We start from the raw sequence: 19,269 nt of genomic DNA on the forward strand, positions 1-19,269 counted from the left end.
CTCAAATTCTAGACATCAGATTAAAGCTTATTACAACACTTCCTGATTAAAGCTTATTACAATGCTTCCTGATTAAAGCTTATTACAACACTTCCTGATTAAAGCTTATTACAACACTTCCTGATTAAAGCTTATTACAACACTTATTGATTAAAGCTTATTACAACACTTTCTGATTAAAGCTTATTACAACACTTCCTGATTAAAGCTTATTACAACACTTCCTGATTAAAGCGTATTACTTCCTGTGCGTTTTCACCTGACATCTTATTCTCAGACACTGAAATGTTAATGTTTTTTAGGTATCACTTTTTCCGTACACTTAACCTCTGAAAGAGGGGTGTTTTACATGTTGGGATAATGTAATCCACTTTCATTATGAATAGACTGTGCTGTTATATAAAGATGAAACATCCCACTGTCATAACACCTGCTCCTTGCCAACATTATTATCAGTTGATGAGAAAATGATTTTTTAATTCATTTTTTTAAACACCCTCCCCCGTCTTTCTTTCTTTCACATCCTTCTCTCCCTCCATACCTTTGCTAATCTGTGGGTGAACGGGCTCTGTCACTCACACAGTACAGCGCTGAGTGTGGTCGAGACGTTGGCCCCGTACACACTTCAAGTTGTACACAACTGATGTACAATGCATTCGGCACAACGAAGAGTTTCTCTGCAAAAAAGAATAATTAAATGACTATGTAAGTGTTGTGGAGACACTTGGGGGGGATAGTGCAGACAAACTCTATTATTTCACAGAAATATCACAACCATTGTGTCAAATGTGTTGTAGGCCTACATTAGTTGTAGTACGGGATCAGTGAGAGGCCAAATCTAGTGCAGATGCACGGTGCAATTTCATTTCCAGTTTAGTGGAGAAAACATGAAACATTAACGGCCAAAGAGAGAGAGAGGGACAACTTCAAAGCTGTAATGACTGCCAAAGGTGGTTCAACAAAATACTGTGTAAAGGGCCTGAATACTTATGTAAATGTGATATCAGTTTTAAAAAAATATTTTTTTGTTTTTACATTTGCCGAAATTTCTAAATTTGTTTTTGCTTCGTCATTATGGGATATTGTGTGTAGATTGAGGCGGGAAAAAAAAAACTATTTAATCCATTTTGGAATAAGACTGAAACTTAACAAAATGTGGAACAAGTCAAGAGGTCTGAGTACTTTCCTGAATACACTGTAAGTGAAAAATGCAACATTAACATAATGAAAATGATACCATTGCAGAGATCAGCCATGACACATCTTTCCTTGGTCAATATGGCAAGCGACTATGTTTGCTTGTATAGTCCAAATTAACATACAAGTGTACTTCAGCATAAGTGATAATTTACATACACAAACACATTTACATTCATCCGTTATATATATATGTATATATATATATATATATATATATATATATATATATATAATAAAAACATCATACTAAAACACCACAACATTGTCTGTTGCTCAATAGACTGCTTTGTCCTTAAAACCAGCCATCAGTGCCGATACTAATGGACATGAAAAAGATGAAGGCAGAAAATGTAAATGCCAAGAAAGAAAATCCCATAAAGTAAAACCCAATATGGAACAGAGTAAAAAATGAAGTTTGAGAGATACGCTTTGGTGTCACTTGAGATATGTGTGTGAGAGAGAGTTAGTGGAAGATAGCTGTGTGTGCATGCAGGGTTTTTCGCTTTGTTTATTAGGATCCCCAGTAGCTCTTGCATGCTCTTCCTGCGTGTGGGTGTGAAACTTTTTTTTTTTCAAGTGTGAAAAACGCCACAGGTTCCCCCAGCCATTACACCAGTCCCCATATGCCTCCTCCCCTCAACTCTCTGTTCCTCTGCTTGTCTCCACTCAGACTGACATCACTGGAGTTTCCCAGAAGCTACAATGGTAATATAACAGCAGCTCTCAGAGTATCAGTCCATCAAACACAGCAGGAGCATCACTACCTTCAAAACAACCTCTAATAAGACTGCTGGAGTTTAGCACTACATTTTTTACAAACTTCTAGACCGCAAAAGAGCTTAACTGCTACTTGAACTCTCTTCGAATACTGCCTTGGGTTAACTAGGTAAAGGAAGTCTCTACTCCGGGATCCGCAGAAAGTTCTAGTAAAACGATGGAAGGTGATTGCAGCAGAGTGATGGTGGACTTGGAGAATGGCCCTGTGTCACCGACCGTGACCCTGGTGCGGGAGAAGTCCACAGGACGGTGGAGGCTGTGTGGTGCCCTGCTGGCCATGGCGCTGTGTGTCTCAGCTGCACTCTTCTTTACCTGCCACTCCAAGGTAAGAACATACATCCCATTATATCTTAACTTTTATCATCATTTATTATAAATGATTATTAACGGCACAATGTCCAGTTGAAATCGATCTGGATCTGAACTCATTTGATGTGCTAATATCAAGAGTATTTCATCAGCAATTTGATCAAATAAAAATGTACTTTCATTTGACATTTATTTAGATGTATTTATTCACTATACAGCTATATCACTATATATCTAGGCATACGTTTAGATGTATTTATTCACTATAGAGCTATATCACTATATATCTAGGCATAACTTTAGCATGTATTTATTCACTATACAGCGATATCACTATATATCTAGGCATAAGTTTAGCATGTATTTGTATCCTCCGTAAACCTCTGTAAATGTCTCTGCATTATCTCGGTATATTTCATATCTCCTGTTGAGCATCGATATGAAACCCGATCGCAGGACTAACTCTTTCTTTTTATCTCTGTTTCGCGTTTCCTCAGAAACAAGATCACACCGAGAAAGATGATGGTGAGTTCATATCCCTTTTTTCTGTCAGGTTCTACTGCTATATATATATATATATATATATATATATATATATATATATATATATATATATACATACATACATATGCTGCTACTCCCTTGACAAAGGGTGCATTCTAAATAGCATCCTATTTTAGTGCACTACATATGACCAGAGACCTATCGCCCCCCCCCAGCCCTGGTCAAAAGTAGTGCACTATATAGGGAATAGGGTGCAATTTGAGATACATTCTTGCAAGCTCTTAAAAACCTCTCACACACGTAGTTGGTTTGAGAAGATTCCCGGCTTGTGAAGATGTCACCGTTTCTAAATCTCCTTTCTTCCCTCCTCAGAAATTCATCATAACCTGAGACAACTCTCTGGAAACAGAAAGGCTGCTATTCATTTAGAAGGTAAGAGCACACTATATCCAGGAATGCATTCGATGCCTGTCTGTACCCCCTAAATAATACCCTATCCCCTATTATAGTGCACTAGTTTTGACCAGAGCTCATATGTAAAAGGGATCGAGTGCCATTTGAGACACAATGCATTCAGCACAATAGCGTTCGTCATTTCAACAGCACTGTAGAACTGGAAAGAACTTCTCTGCATGTTGAATAGTCTGGAAACACACGATGTAAATGTAGTGTATGCAAATCAATTCACACTCGACCCTTGACCTTGAAATGGGATAAGATGCTGTGAATGAATCAAGCCTGTTTGACATACGATATAAGTCAAGACATAACCTTCATCTCTTTTTGAAACTGCTCATTTACAACTTGCCTCAATAGAGAAGGTGTGTCGTAGTGCCCCACCAGTCAATATCTACAGTGAATTATATTGATGTCCGACCTCTCTCTCTCTCTCTCTCTCCTCCCTTCCCCTTTTATAGGTGAATACAACACCAATGGAGATTACAAGTCCTCAGTGGAGTGGACAGATGACGAGGGCCAGGGATTCTCACAGGGGGGTCTTAAACTCAACAACAACGAAATAGTTATTCCCCAGACGGGCCTCTACTTTATCTACAGCCAGGTCTCTTTCCACGTCAGCTGCAAGGCCGACCCCAAGCACCCTAACAACCAGGACATGGTTCACCTGAGTAACACGGTCACGCGCTGGTCCCCAAGCTACGGCACCGAAGACAACAAGGAGTACCAGACGCTGCTCAACTCCGTACGCACCGTGTGTAAGAAGTCTTCCGACAGCGAGGCCAGTGAAGGAAAATGGTATAATGCCGTGTACATGGGAGCCGTGTTCAGCCTGGAGAAGGGAGACAGGCTGCGGACAGTCACAGAGAACAGGCTTCTGCCCCATCTGGAGAGTGGTGCTGGGAAGAACTTCTTTGGCGTGTTCGCCTTGTAGAGACAGACGAAAATGGCTGACGACAGAGGGGAAGGCTACGTCCCAAATGCCAACCTATTCCCTACACTTTTTTGACAAGAGCTCTATGGGTGAATTATATACAGGGAATAGGTCACCATTTGGGATGCAGGCCACAGTGTGGAGGGAAAGATTCAGCTTTTGGAAGGGGGGGGTAATTACATGAGGAATATACGGGAAGGTTACCTGATAGGAGTCACAGGGCGTTTCATCTATTGAAGTTGACTGAGGTTAAGGCATTGTTGTTTTATGTTAAAGCCAATGCTTTTATACTCTTCTGTCAAAGATGAGGAATCATAGCCTGGGTACCAGTCTGTTTGTGCCATCATGCCACTTCTTGCCACCCGTTGATATGCCAAACATTGGCTTGCACGACAGCATGGAGTAGTCGAGAGCACAAACAGACCCGGGGACCAGGCTAGAGGAATTATACCAACCTATATAAACTGTAGCAGTTTATATATACTTGGGGTTTATTGTACAACAGATGTGTTGCCGTGGTGTTACCACGGCAGCATATTTCTATAATGTTAAAGTACTATGTACTTGAACTAGTGTTACTCTCAGAACCTGCTGCTGAACTGCCATCCACAGCACCCAAACCCAACCGCGCCATATCCTTTTACCCAAAGGAATTCTGACAACGATTCCACGTATTTTTGGCATTTTGATATACACTGCTAGATCTTAATGAGAAGTTAAAATACGTTTCTAATTGATTCTGAATTAATAATGTCTTTCTCTTTCTCTTTGTTTATTAATATAGCTATTATGATTTATTATTTATTTTTATTACTATAGCTATTATTATTTATTTATTTTTATTACTATAGCTAATATTATTTATTTATTTTTATTACTATAGCTAATATTATTTATTATGTATTTGTTCATTATAGTTGTATTGTTGTCTAATAATAATAATGTTATTTAAATGGAATTTGACCATATTTATTTAATTTATTTAATTTATTTGAAGTGTCTAATACCTAATTGTTATGTTATTTAATTGTATTTTATAGAGTCATTTTTATTGTATTTATTTATTTAACTTGTGCTGTTGAGTCAACATCTCAATAAAATTAAACAGAAAGGACAAAACATTTATTGTACGAGAATCAATTATGACCATTCACGAACAGTTTATGCAACATTGACTTCACTTAACGATAGTCACTATTTAGAGATTCTACAACCATTCTACAACTGGTCAGGTGACTGTACTCTGGCCGTCTTTAACTGATGCTGAACTGGTTCTAAGCACTGGGAAAAAACCCTGTAAATCGTGATCGAGTCATAGTAGCTATTTCTATCGGCACAACTTCCTAAAAATAGTTATCTCTCTGCTTTCATGGAATGATTAACACTTCTGTTGATCTTATCTCATTTGTATTAGCATACATTTGCAACGGGCACCTTGCCTAAAATAAACTCACTGGTTGTTTCCATTGCAGTCACTTCCTCAACAGCAAATGTGGTTAGTGACAAGGGTAACTCCCTTCTCCAAATGGAGCCATGACTGATAAGCGTAGGAGTCAGCAAAAACGACATCACAAGCAGAGTGGGGCTACTGGGCTTATTTTGCTGGTAATTATCCCACACTCTTCATTCTGCTCCGACCCATCTCCTCCTGCTCAGACCCATCTCCTCCTGCTCAGACCAATCTCCTCCTGCTCTGACCCATCTCCTCCTGCTCAGACCAATCTCCTGCTCCGACCCATCCCCTCCTGCTCAGACACATCTCTTCCTGCTCAGACCCATCTCCTCCTGCTCAGACCCATCTCTTCCTGCTCAGACCAATCTCCTCCTGCTCTGACCCATCTCCTCCTGCTCAGACCCATCTCTTCCTGCTCAGACCCATCTCTCCTGCTCAGACCCATCCCCTCCTGCTCAGACCCATCTCCTCCTGCTCAGACCAATCTCCTCCTGCTCTGACCCATCTCCTCCTGCCAGACCAATCTCCTCCTAATCCGACCCAGCCCCTCCTGCCAGACCATCTCTTCCTAATCCAGACCCATCTCCTCCCTGCTCCGACCCATCTCCTCCTAATCCGACCCATCTCCTCCTGCTCAGACACATCTCTTCCTAATCAGACCCATCTCCTCCTGCTCAGACCCAGTTCTTCCTGCTCAGACCAATCTCCTCCTGCTCAGACCCATCTCCTCCTAATCAGACCCATCTCCTCCTGCTCAGACCCATCTCCTCCTAATCCGACCCATCTCCTCCTAATCCGACCCAGCTCCTCCTAATCCGACCCAGCTCCTCCTAATCCGACCCAGCTCCTCCTAATCCGACCCAGCTCCTCCTAATCCGACCCAGCTCCTCCTAATCCGACCCAGCTCCTCCTAATCCGACCCATCTCCTCCTAATCCGACCCATCTCCTCCTAATCCGACCCATCTCCTCCTAATCCGACCCAGCTCCTCCTAATCCGACCCAGCTCCTCCTAATCCGACCCAGCTCCTCCTAATCCGACCCAGCTCCTCCTAATCCGACCCATCTCCTCCTAATCAGACCCATCTCCTGCTCAGACCAATCTCCTCCTAATCCGACCCAGCTCCTCCTAATCCGACCCAGCTCCTCCTAATCCGACCCAGCTCCTCCTAATCCGACCCATCTCCTCCTAATCCGACCCATCTCCTCCTAATCCGACCCAGTTCCTCCTAATCAGACCCAGCTCCTCCTAATCAGACCCAGCTCCTCCTAATCTGACCCAGCTCCTCCTAATCCGACCCAGCTCCTCCTAATCCGACCCAGCTCCTCCTAATCCGACCCAGCTCCTCCTAATCTGACCCAGCTCCTCCTAATCTGACCCAGCTCCTCCTAATCCGACCCAGCTCCTCCTAATCAAACCCAGCTCCACTTTCATCCTGACCCAGTATATAATACCACCCAGTCCTTAATCCACCCAGCTATGCTCCTGTATACATCAAACACACCATAACCACTTTCAGCCCTGTTTCCATGTATATATTACCATTAGTATTATACCATAAGTATATATACTGTATATATTCCTGCTACCAGTCACTTTTCAGCCCTGTTTCCATGTATATATTACCATTAGTATTATACCATAAGTATATATACTGTATATATTCCTGCTTCCAGTCACTTTTCAGCCCTGTTTCCATGTATATATTACCATTAGTATTATACCATAAGTATATATACTGTATATATTCCTGCTACCAGTCACTTTATAGCCCTGTTTCCATGTATATATTACCATTAGTATTATACCATAAGTATATATACTGTATATATTCCTGCTACCAGTCACTTTATAGCCCTGTTTCCATGTATATATTACCATTCGTATTATACCATAAGTATATATACTGTATATATTCCTGCTACCAGTCACTTTTCAGCCCTGTTTCCATGTATATATTACCATTAGTATTATACCATAAGTATATATACTGTATATATTCCTGCTACCAGTCACTTTTCAGCCCTGTTTCCATGTATATATTACCATTAGTATTATACCATAAGTATATATACTGTATATATTCCTGCTACCAGTCACTTTTCAGCCCTGTTTCCATGTATATATTACCATTAGTATTATACCATAAGTATATATACTGTATATATTCCTGCTACCAGTCACTTTTCAGCCCTGTTTCCATGTATATATTACCATTAGTATTATACCATAAGTATATATACTGTATATATTCCTGCTACCAGTCACTTTATAGCCCTGTTTCCATGTATATATTACCATTAGTATTATACCATAAGTATATATACTGTATATATTCCTGCTACCAGTCACTTTATAGCCCTGTTTCCATGTATATATTACCATTAGTATTATACCATAAGTATATATACTGTATATATTCCTGCTACCAGTCACTTTATAGCCCTGTTTCCATGTATATATTACCATTAGTATTATACCATAAGTATATATACTGTATATATTCCTGCTACCAGTCACTTTATAGCCCTGTTTCCATGTATATATTACCATTAGTATTATACCATAAGTATATATACTGTATATATTCCTGCTACCAGTCACTTTATAGCCCTGTTTCCATGTATATATTACCATTAGTATTATACCATAAGTATATATACTGTATATATTCCTGCTACCAGTCACTTTATAGCCCTGTTTCCATGTATATATTACCATTAGTATTATACCATAAGTATATATACTGTATATATTCCTGCTACCAGTCACTTTTAGCCCTGTTTCCATGTATATATTACCATTAGTATTATACCATAAGTATATATACTGTATATATTCCTGCTACCAGTCACTTTTAGCCCTGTTTCCATGTATATATTACCATTAGTATTATACCATAAGTATATATACTGTATATATTCCTGCTACCAGTCACTTTTCAGCCCTGTTTCCATGTATATATTACCATTAGTATTATACCATAAGTATATATACTGTATATATTCCTGCTACCAGTCACTTTTCAGCCCTGTTTCCATGTATATATTACCATTAGTATTATACCATAAGTATATATACTGTATATATTCCTGCTACCAGTCACTTTTAGCCCTGTTTCCATGTATATATTACCATTAGTATTATACCATAAGTATATATACTGTATATATTCCTGCTACCAGTCACTTTATAGCCCTGTTTCCATGTATATATTACCATTAGTATTATACCATAAGTATATATACTCTATATATTCCTGCTACCAGTCACTTTATAGCCCTGTTTCCATGTATATATTACCATTAGTATTATACCATAAGTATATATACTGTATATATTCCTGCTACCAGTCACTTTATAGCCCTGTTTCCATGTATATATTACCATTAGTATTATACCATAAGTATATATATTCCTGCTACCAGTCACTTTATAGCCCTGCTTCCATGTATATATTACCATTAGTATTATACCATAAGTATATATACTGTATATATTCCTGCTACCAGTGACTTTATAGCCCTGTTTCCATGTATATATTACCATTAGTATTATACCATAAGTATATATACTGTATATATTCCTGCTACCAGTCACTTTATAGCCCTGTTTCCATGTATATATTACCATTAGTATTATACCATAAGTATATATACTGTATATATTCCTGCTACCAGTCACTTTTCAGCCCTGTTTCCATGTATATATTACCATTAGTATTATACCATAAGTATATATACTGTATATATTCCTGCTACCAGTCACTTTTCAGCCCTGTTTCCATGTATATATTACCATTAGTATTATACCATAAGTATATATACTGTATATATTCCTGCTACCAGTCACTTTTTCAGCCCTGTTTCCATGTATATATTACCATTAGTATTATACCATAAGTATATATACTGTATATATTCCTGCTACCAGTCACTTTATAGCCCTGTTTCCATGTATATATTACCATTAGTATTATACCATAAGTATATATATATATATTCCTGCTACCAGTCACTTTTCAGCCCTGTTTCCATGTATATATTACCATTAGTATTATACCATAGTATATATATTCCTGCTACCAGTCACTTTATAGCCCTGTTTCCATGTATATATTACCATTAGTATTATACCATAAGTATATATATTCCTGCTACCAGTCACTTTATAGCCCTGTTTCCATGTATATATTACCATTAGTATTATACCATAAGTATATATATTCCTGCTACCAGTACTTTATAGCCCTGCTTCCATGTATATATTACCATTAGTATTATACCATATATATACTGTATATATTCCTGCTACCAGTCACTTTATAGCCCTGTTTCCATGTATATATTACCATTAGTATTATACCATAAGTATATATACTGTATATATTCCTGCTACCAGTCACTTTATAGCCCTGTTTCCATGTATATCCGCCTATCACACCTACACTGAAACACACACACATGCTACTGCCATACTGTTTACTATTATTATTAGTATTAATTATTCTGCTACCAATCACTTTCTCCTAATCCCTGTCTACATTTACATATCTACCTGAATTACTCCAGTATCCCTGTACATGTAGTACTGGCACCCTGTATATAGCTTCCTCTCTGTGGCACTGAACATTGAACTTTGTATATAGCTTCTTCTCTCATTTCTTATTTCTTGTGTTAAAAAAATAAACAATATTCCTTGATATTGATTACTGCGCCGTTGATGTCGGTCTTACAAGTTCAGCATTTCACTATACTTGTACATGTGACTCAAAATTAAAAAAGACACTCGCACATCTGAGCAATCGTTTTTTTGCAGGTGCATGGTAACAGTTGAACAAGATGGAAGGAAGAAGGAAAAATAGCTTTTGTGAGGTGTTTTTTTTTTTTTACAAAAGGTCTGACGAAGGCCGTGAGGCCGATAACGTAAAGCTTATTAAAGATCAGTGATACTATCAAGAGCAGTGTGCGGTTTCCTTTTTCATTCGTCTTGTGCATGTGACAAAACAAACAAGAAACTACTTTTTAAAAAGAGCCCTATCGGTTTCCTTATGGATCCCGTTCAAAAGTGGTGCACTATTTACAGAAAAGGGTGCCATTTGGGACGCAGAATATGAATGGAGGCAGAGGCCCTGGGGAATCCCGGCAGAGGCCCTGGGGAATCTAGGCAGAGGCCCTGGGGAATCTAGGCAGAGGCCCTGGGGAATCTAGGCAGAGGCCCTGGGGAATCTAGGCAGAGGCCCTGGGGAATCTAGGCAGAGGCCCTGGGGAATCTAGGCAGAGGCCCTGGGGAATCCAGGCAGAGGCCCTGGGGAATCTAGGCAGAGGCCCTGGGGAATCTAGGCAGAGGCCCTGGGAATCCAGGCAGAGGCCCTAGGCAGAGGCCCTGGGGAATCTAGGCAGAGGCCCTGGGGAATCCAGGCAGAGGCCCTGGGGAATCTAGGCAGAGGCCCTGGGGAATCTAGGCAGAGGCCCTGGGGAATCCAGGCCCTGGGGCAGCAGGCCCTGGGGAATCCAGGCAGAGGCCCCTTGCCCTGGGGAATCTAGGCAGAGGCCCTGGGGAATCTAGGCAGAGGCCTTGTGGGGAATCCAGGCAGAGGCCCTGGGGAATCTAGGCAGAGGCCCTGGGGAATCCAGGCAGAGGCCCTGGGGAATCTAGGCAGAGGCCCTGGGGAATCTAGGCAGAGGCCCTGGGGAATCCAGGCAGAGGCCCTGGGGAATCCAGGCAGAGGCCCTGGGGAATCTAGGCAGAGGCCCTGGGGAATCCAGGCAGAGGCCCTGGGGAATCTAGGCAGAGGCCCTGGGGAATCTAGGCAGAGGCCCTGGGGAATCCAGGCAGAGGCCCTGGGGAATCTAGGCAGAGGCCCTGGGGAATCAGGCAGAGGCCTTGTGGAATCCAGGCAGAGGCCCTGGGGAATCCAGGCAGAGGACCCTGGGGAATCCAGGCAGAGGCCTTGTGGGGAATCCAGGCAGAGGCCCCAGGCAGAGGCCCTGGGGAATCCAGGCAGAGGCCTTGTGGAATCTAGGCAGAGGCCCTGGGGAATCTAGGCAGAGGCCCTGTGGAATCTAGGCAGAGGCCCTGGGGAATCTAGGCAGAGGCCCAGGCAGAGGCCCTGTGGAATCCAGGCAGAGGCCCTGGGGAATCTAGGCAGAGGCCCTGGGGAATCCAGGCAGAGGCCCTGGGGAATCTAGGCAGAGGCCCTGGGGAATCTAGGCAGAGGCCCTGGGGAATCTAGGCAGAGGCCCTGGGGAATCTAGGCAGAGGCCCTGGGGAATCCAGGCAGAGGCCCTGGGGAATCTAGGCAGAGGCCCTGGGGAATCCAGGCAGAGGCCCTGGGGAATCTAGGCAGAGGCCCTGGGGAATCCAGGCAGAGGCCCCAGGCAGAGGCCCTGGGGAATCCAGGCAGAGGCCCTGGGGAATCTAGGCAGAGGCCCCAGGCAGAGGCCCTTGTGGGGAATCCAGGCAGAGGCCCTGTGGGGAATCCAGGCAGAGGCCCTGGGGAATCTAGGCAGAGGCCCAGGCAGAGGCCCTGGTGGAATCCAGGCAGAGGCCCTAGGCAGAGGGGGAATCTAGGCAGAGGCCTTGTGGAATCCAGGCAGAGGCCCTGGGGAATCCAGGCAGAGGCCTTGTGGAATCCAGGCAGAGGACCTGGGAATCAGGCAGAGGCCCTGGGGAATCAGGCAGAGGCCCTGGGGAATCTAGGCAGGCAGAGGCCCTGGGGAATCTAGGCAGAGGCCCTGGGGAATCTAGGCAGAGGCCCTGGGGAATCTAGGCAGAGGCCCTGGGGAATCTAGGCAGAGGCCCTGGGAATCCAGGCAGAGGCCCTGGGGAATCCAGGCAGAGGCCCTGGGGAATCCAGGCAGAGGCCCTGTGGAATCCAGGCAGAGGCCCTTGAATCTGGAATCCAGGCAGAGGCCTTGTGGAATCTAGGCAGAGGCCCTGACTCAGGGACAATCTTCATAAGAAAGAAGGAAGGAGTGAAAGACAGGAGGAGTGGAAGAAGTAGATTAAGTAGATTAGTATAACCTAGTGGTGTATTGTGTGTGTGTGTGTGTGTGTGTGTGTGTGTGTGTGTGTGTGTGTGTGTGTGTGTGTGTGTGTGTGTGTGTGTGTGTGTGTGTGTGTGTGTGTGTGTGTGTGAAGGTAGCATACGTCCTTTGTGATTCGTGATCTGTCCTTTAATCTGTAGTCATTGATGCTCTGTATATTCCTCAAAGTGGTCAATCTGGACATATTTATCTATCAATCTGCAGGCAATGAACTATTAGGACTTAATAAACACAATCTCCGTTATTGGATTGACACTCCGACCAAAAAAGACCACAACATGTCCAACATCGCATACAACACAATGTGAATATATTATGTTATAATATATTATGTATTATGTTATATTTATTATTATTATCCAACATCATATATTATGCAAATAAAAACATACTTTATTTTTCATATAATCACTCCTTTTACATTTCACATCTCAAATGTTAACCAGTCGTGTGTGTGTGTATACATATATATATGTATGTATGTATATATATATACGTATATATATATATATATATGTATATATATATACGTATATATATATGTATATATATATATATATATGTATATATACATATATAATTCAAATACCATATGTATACTACGTATGTATGAGCAAGATAATACATTTATCATAATAATCATTTTACACAATGCCAATATTGTCCTTATCCTCGTTTTGTATAAACATCACTGGTATCATTACAGTATTCCGACTACACAGAGATCGCTATACATTTACATACAGAATACTGACAACCATATGTACAGACGGGCACCGTAATGGATTATAAACAAAGGATCTGACATGAGGACTGGGTTGTACAATGTTCTCGTTATAACGCGTACGTACATAAACAGCTTCATAAGTACTACTCAGAGATTCATAGGTGCTTTACAACAAGACAACTCATATCACAGTCATTTAACAAGCTGGATACTGTACCACACTGGGGTCTAGAGAATGAACACAGAGGGTAGAGTTCAAAGGTCAAGCAAGGCCAAGTCGAACATTCCAGAGCCTTAAGGTCAAAAGGTCACACAACCACTAACCCAGTTGCCATAAGACTTCATGACTATGGAAGAGATTCTGATGATGATGTATTATATTCTAACATTATATGTAGGTAGTAAAAGTCCAAAAAATGAAATCTAGATAAAAAAAAAGAAAAGCTTTATAACTGAGCAGAGGTGCTGTTACTAGAACTGAGCAGAGGTGCTGTTACTAGAACTGAGCAGGTGCTGTTACTAGAACTGAGCAGAAGTGCTGTTACTAGAACTGAGCAGGTGCTGTTACTAGAACTGAGCAGAGGTGCTGTTACTAGAACTGAGCAGAGGTGCTGTTACTAGAACTGAGAAGAGGTGCTGTTACTAGAACTGAGAAGAGGTGCTGTTACTAGAACTGAGAGGTGCTGTTAGAGGTGCTGTTACTAGAACTGAGAAGAGGTGCTGTTACTAGAACTGAGCAGAGGTGCTGTTACTAGAACTGAGCAGAGGTGCTGTTACTAGAACTGAGCAGAGGTGCTGTTACTAGAACTGAGCAGGTGCTGTTACTAGAACTGAGCAGAGGTGCTGTTACTAGAACTGAGCAGAGGTGCTGTTACTAGAACTGAGAAGAGGTGCTGTTACTAGAACTGAGCAGAGGTGCTGTTACTAGAACTGAGCAGGTGCTGTTACTAGAACTGAGCAGAGGTGCTGTTACTAGAACTGAGCAGGTGCTGTTACTAGAACTGAGCAGAGGTGCTGTTACTAGAACTGAGCAGGTGCTCTTACTAGAACTGAGCAGGTGCTGTTACTAGAACTGAGCAGAGGTGCTGTTACTAGAACTGAGAAGAGGTGCTGTTACTAGAACTGAGCAGAGGTGCTGTTACTAGAACTGAGCAGAGGTGCTGTTACTAGAACTGAGCAGGTGCTGTTACTAGAACTGAGCAGAGGTGCTGTTACTAGAACTGAGCAGGTGCTGTTACTAGAACTGAGCAGAGGTGCTGTTACTAGAACTGAGCAGGTGCTCTTACTAGAACTAGAACTGAGCAGAGGTGCTGTTACTACAGAACTGAGAATGAGCAGGTGCTGTTACTAGAACTGAGCAGAGGTGCTGTTACTAGAACTGAGCAGAGGTGCTGTTACTAGAACTGAGCAGGTGCTGTTACTAGAACTGAGCAGGTGCTGTTACTAGAACTGAGAAGAGGTGCTGTTACTAGAACTGAGCAGAGGTGCTGTTACTAGAACTGAGCAGGTGCTGTTACTAGAACTGAGCAGAGGTGCTGTTACTAGAACTGAGCAGAGGTGCTGTTACTAGAACTGAGCAGAGGTGCTGTTACTAGAACTGAGCAGAGGTGCTGTTACTAGAACTGAGAAGAGGTGCTGTTACTAGAACTGAGCAGAGGTGCTGTTACTAGAACTGAGCAGAGGTGCTGTTACTAGAACTGAGCAGAGGTGCTGTTACTAGAAGCTGAGGTGCTGTTACTAGAACTGAGCAGAGGTGCTGTTACTAGAACTGAGCAGAGGTGCTGTTACTAGAACTGAGAAGAGGTGCTGTTACTAGAACTGAGCAGAGGTGCTGCTAGAACTGAGCAGAGGTGCTGTTACTAGAACTGAGCAGAGGTGCTGTTACTAGAACTGAGCAGGTGCTGTTACTAGAACTGAGCAGAGGTGCTGTTACTAGAACTGAGCAGAGGTGCTGTTACTAGAACTGAGCAGAGGTGCTGTTACTAGAACTGAGAAGAGGTGCTGTTACTAGAACTGAGCAGAGGTGCTGTTACTAGAACTGAGCAGAGGTGCTGTTACTAGAACTGAGCAGAGGTGCTGTTACTAGAACTGAGCAGAGGTGCTGTTACTAGAACTGAGCAGGTGCTGTTACTAGAACTGAGCAGAGGTGCTGTTACTAGAACTGAGCAGAGGTGCTGTTACTAGAACTGAGCAGAGGTGCTCTTACTAGAACTGAGCAGGTGCTGTTACGAGAACTGAGCAGGTGCTGTTACTAGAACTGAGAAGAGGTGCTGTTACTAGAACTGAGCAGAGGTGCTGTTACTAGAACTGAGCAGGTGCTTTACTAGAACTGAGCAGGTGCTGTTACTAGAACTGAGAAGAGGTGCTGTTACTAGAACTGAGAAGAGGTGCTGTTACTAGAACTGAGCAGAGGTGCTGTTACTAGAACTGAGCAGAGGTGCTGTTACTAGAACTGAGCAGAGGTGCTGTTAGAACTGAGCAGAGGTGCTGAACTGAGCAGAGGTGCTGTTACTAGAACTGAGCAGAGGTGCTGTTACTACTAGAACTGAGCAGAGGTGCTGTTACTAGAACTGAGCAGGTGCTGTTACTAGAACTGAGCAGGTGCTGTTACTAGAACTGAGAAGAGGTGCTGTTACTAGAACTGAGCAGAGGTGCTGTTACTAGAACTGAGCAGGTGCTGTTACTAGAACTGAGCAGAGGTGCTGTTACTAGAACTGAGCAGAGGTGCTGTTACTAGAACTGAGCAGAGGTGCTGTTACTAGAACTGAGCAGAGGTGCTGTTACTAGAACTGAGCAGGTGCTGTTACTAGAACTGAGCAGGTGCTGTTACTAGAACTGAGCAGAGGTGCTGTTACTAGAACTGAGCAGGTGCTGTTACTAGAACTGAGCAGAGGTGCTGTTACTAGAACTGAGCAGGTGCTGTTACTAGAACTGAGCAGAGGTGCTGTTACTAGAACTGAGCAGAGGTGCTGTTACTAGAACTGAGTAGAGGTGCTGTTACTAGAACTGAGCAGAGGTGCTGTTACTAGAACTGAGCAGGTGCTGCTTCTAGAACTGAGCAGGTGCTGCGTCGTACTGATCCAGAGAGGGAGATGCGCTGTATGCCGTATGCCTGTCTAAATCAACATTGTTTTTCCTCATCATCACAAAGCTGATAATCTAGTCCACCCTAGGGTCTAAAGTTGTGCACTACTACCCTATAGACCCTGGTCTAAAGTAGTGTACGACTTCCCTATAGACCCTGGTCTAAAGTAGTGCACTACTACCCTATAGACCCTGGTCAAAAGTAGTAGTACCCCACCCACCCACCCACCCAGTCACCCGCCCACCCATCCAGTCACCCACCCAGTCACCCAGTCACCCACCCAGTCACCCAGTCACCCAGTCACCCACCCAGTCACCCACCCACCCAGTCACCCACCCAGTCACCCACCCACCCAGTCACCCGCCCACCCAGTCACCCACCCAGTCAGCCACCCACCCAGTCACCCACCCAGTCACCCACCCAGTCACGTGCTAGTGGCATCACGTTGGACTAAAATATTTAGGGGAAGTGTTACTTTCTGTCTGTCTCTAAAAACTACAGCGCTAAAAATCCCTTCCTCTTTGACATTGTTTTACAAGACAATAGAAGAAACCATATAGCAGAACCAGCAAAAAACAAGAAGACAAAACAGAGAACTGCTGATGACAGGGTTAGGAGATTTGACCGTTGATATTGTTTGAGGAGTTTAGTACATGCCAGGATCTACGTTTTACCTAATACTGGGTTTATGGTGAACAAAAATGAATATCTAGGAAGAATATCCTAAGCGTTGTCAATGAGGTTAGCAATTTGCTAAAGCACAGTTAAAGTGACAGTTCAGACATAGCAAGTGTAGGGGTCATTGAGGAAGCAGGGGTCATTGAGCAGGGGTCATAGCAGGGGTCATTGAGGAAGCAGGGGTCATTGATCAGGGGTCATTGAGGAAGCAGGGGTCATAGCAGGGGTCATTGAGGAGCAGGGGTCATTGAGGAAGCAGAGTCATTGAGCAGGGGTCATTGAGGAAGCAGTGGTCATAGCAGGGGTCATTGAGCAGGGGTCATTGAGCAGGGGTCATTGAGCAGGGGTCATAGCAGGGATCATTGAGCAGGGGTCATAGCAGGGGTCATTGAGCAGGGGTCATAGCAGGGGTCATTGAGCAGGGGTCATAGCAGGGATCATTGAGCAGGGGTCATAGCAGGGATCATTGAGCAGGGGTCATAGCAGGGATCATTGAGCAGGGGTCATAGCAGGGATCATTGAGCAGGGGTCATAGCAGGGGTCATTGAGCAGGGGTCATAGCAGGGATCATTGAGCAGGGGTCATAGCAGGGGTCATTGAGCATGGGTCATAGCAGGGGTCATTGAGCAGGGGTCATAGCAGGGGTCATTGAGGAAGTAACTGGATCATCAGTGATTCAATTTAAACGGTATCCCAAATGGCACCCTATTCCCTACATAGGGGCGGCAGGGTAGCCTAGTGGTTAGAGCGTTGGACTAGTAACCGAAAGGTTGCAAGTTCAAATCCCCGAGCTGACAAGGTACAAATCTGTCGTTCTGCCCCTGAACAGTTCCTAGGCAGTCATTGAAAATAAGAATGTGTTCTTAACCGACTTGCCTAGTTAAATAAAGATAAAATAAAAAAATTGTACACTACTTTTGACCAGAACCCAATAGGCCCTAGTATAGGGAATAGGGAGCCACTTGGGACACATTTAAAAGCTTATAGCCGGAGCTGGGGGAAAAAAAGAAAAAAATGTGTGTATACACTTGTACGGCTTGTCCAGCATAACATATGGGCTCCCGAGTGATGCAGTGGTCTAAGGCTGCATCTGCTTGAGGTCACTACAGACACCCTGGTTCGAATCCAGGCTGTAATCACAACCGGCTGTGATTGGGAGTCCCATAGAGTGACCCACAATTGGCCCAGGTTTGGCCGGTGTAGGTCGTCATTGTAAATAAGAATTTGTTCTGACTTCCCCAGTTAAATAAAAGGTCAAACAAAATATAAATGATTATTTTTTAAAGTACTACCTCCTCCAAGCTCTAACAATTGGAGCCCAACTAATGCCAAATGTTCAGGAGGGCTAAAAATAGAATAAATTGTATTTGACTGTTAGTTGTATTATATAACACATGAATCACATTATGTTGTGACCTGTTATAGGGTTGCAAAACAAGGTAATTTTCCCCAAATTCCCAGGTTTTCCAGAAATTCCAGTTGTAGGATTCTAAATTTCCAGTTTATTCCTTCCTGATTCCGGGAATTTTCCAACCAGGATTGCTGGAAAGCTGGGAATTTTCCAACCAGGATTGCTGGAAAGCTGGGAATTTCCCAGTTAAAACCTGTTTTGTCCAGTTTACATTCCTATCTGGCTTGTCGTTTTGGACACCTCTGTCTGTCTCATCATCTGTGAAATCTCTTCCGACAACAGCTGTGGTCGAATATTACAACAAACTGTTTCAGTGTTGCTCAGGCTCAGCTTTATGAATTATCCAGTCAGGCAGCGCTTCATTGGCTGCAATCAGGACAATTTAAACACTTTCTAGTGAAGGACGAAAACCCTGCAGCCCACAAACAGATGATGTTGCAGCTGGAATACATCCCAACTCTAAAGCAGTGTCTTGAAAAGAGAAATAGGATAAAGACATTTGAGAAGAAGTATACATCTAGCATGGGGTGGAAAAATAGATTGGAGATTTACGTTTAAAGTTGTATAGACAGCAGATCTGGTAAATGTTTTTGACAAAGACAAACCGGTCAGTCTTGATGTCTCTGTACAATCACAAGCTTGTCTTACAGATTCTCCTGTAATGGACGAGGTGCTGCTGCAGTATAC

The 19,269-nt window shown here is 43.1% G+C and overlaps 1 protein-coding gene and 1 long non-coding RNA gene across 38 annotated transcripts; both read left to right on the forward strand.

Annotated features, from left to right (window-relative positions):
- The first annotated feature begins 1,699 nt into the window (after positions 1-1,699).
- LOC118380315 (tumor necrosis factor) lies at positions 1,700-5,139 on the forward strand. The gene is made up of 4 exons (XM_035767308.2): positions 1,700-2,302; positions 2,784-2,811; positions 3,163-3,222; positions 3,708-5,139. The coding sequence occupies exons 1-4, from the start codon at positions 2,135-2,137 to the stop codon at positions 4,178-4,180; spliced, it is 729 nt and encodes a 242-aa protein (XP_035623201.2). The 5' UTR covers positions 1,700-2,134; the 3' UTR covers positions 4,181-5,139.
- An 8,649-nt stretch (positions 5,140-13,788) lies between these two features.
- Positions 13,789-16,688, forward strand: LOC127909187 (uncharacterized). 37 transcript variants are annotated; one of them, XR_008070106.1, is made up of 9 exons: positions 13,789-13,918; positions 13,967-14,066; positions 14,101-14,613; positions 14,747-14,819; positions 14,868-14,915; positions 14,966-15,090; positions 15,259-15,723; positions 15,771-15,820; positions 15,964-16,388. It is a non-coding gene; the product is annotated as an uncharacterized LOC127909187 (long non-coding RNA). The 37 variants fall into 37 exon arrangements; XR_008070101.1 differs by having other exon boundaries at positions 14,101-14,394; positions 14,514-14,613; positions 14,747-15,090; XR_008070116.1 differs by having other exon boundaries at positions 14,101-14,371; positions 14,466-14,613; positions 14,747-15,090.
- Positions 16,689-19,269: the final 2,581 nt, after the last annotated feature.

Source organism: Oncorhynchus keta, chromosome 19, assembly GCF_023373465.1.
Source record: "Oncorhynchus keta strain PuntledgeMale-10-30-2019 chromosome 19, Oket_V2, whole genome shotgun sequence".
NCBI classification, from domain to species: Eukaryota; Metazoa; Chordata; class Actinopteri; order Salmoniformes; family Salmonidae; genus Oncorhynchus; species Oncorhynchus keta.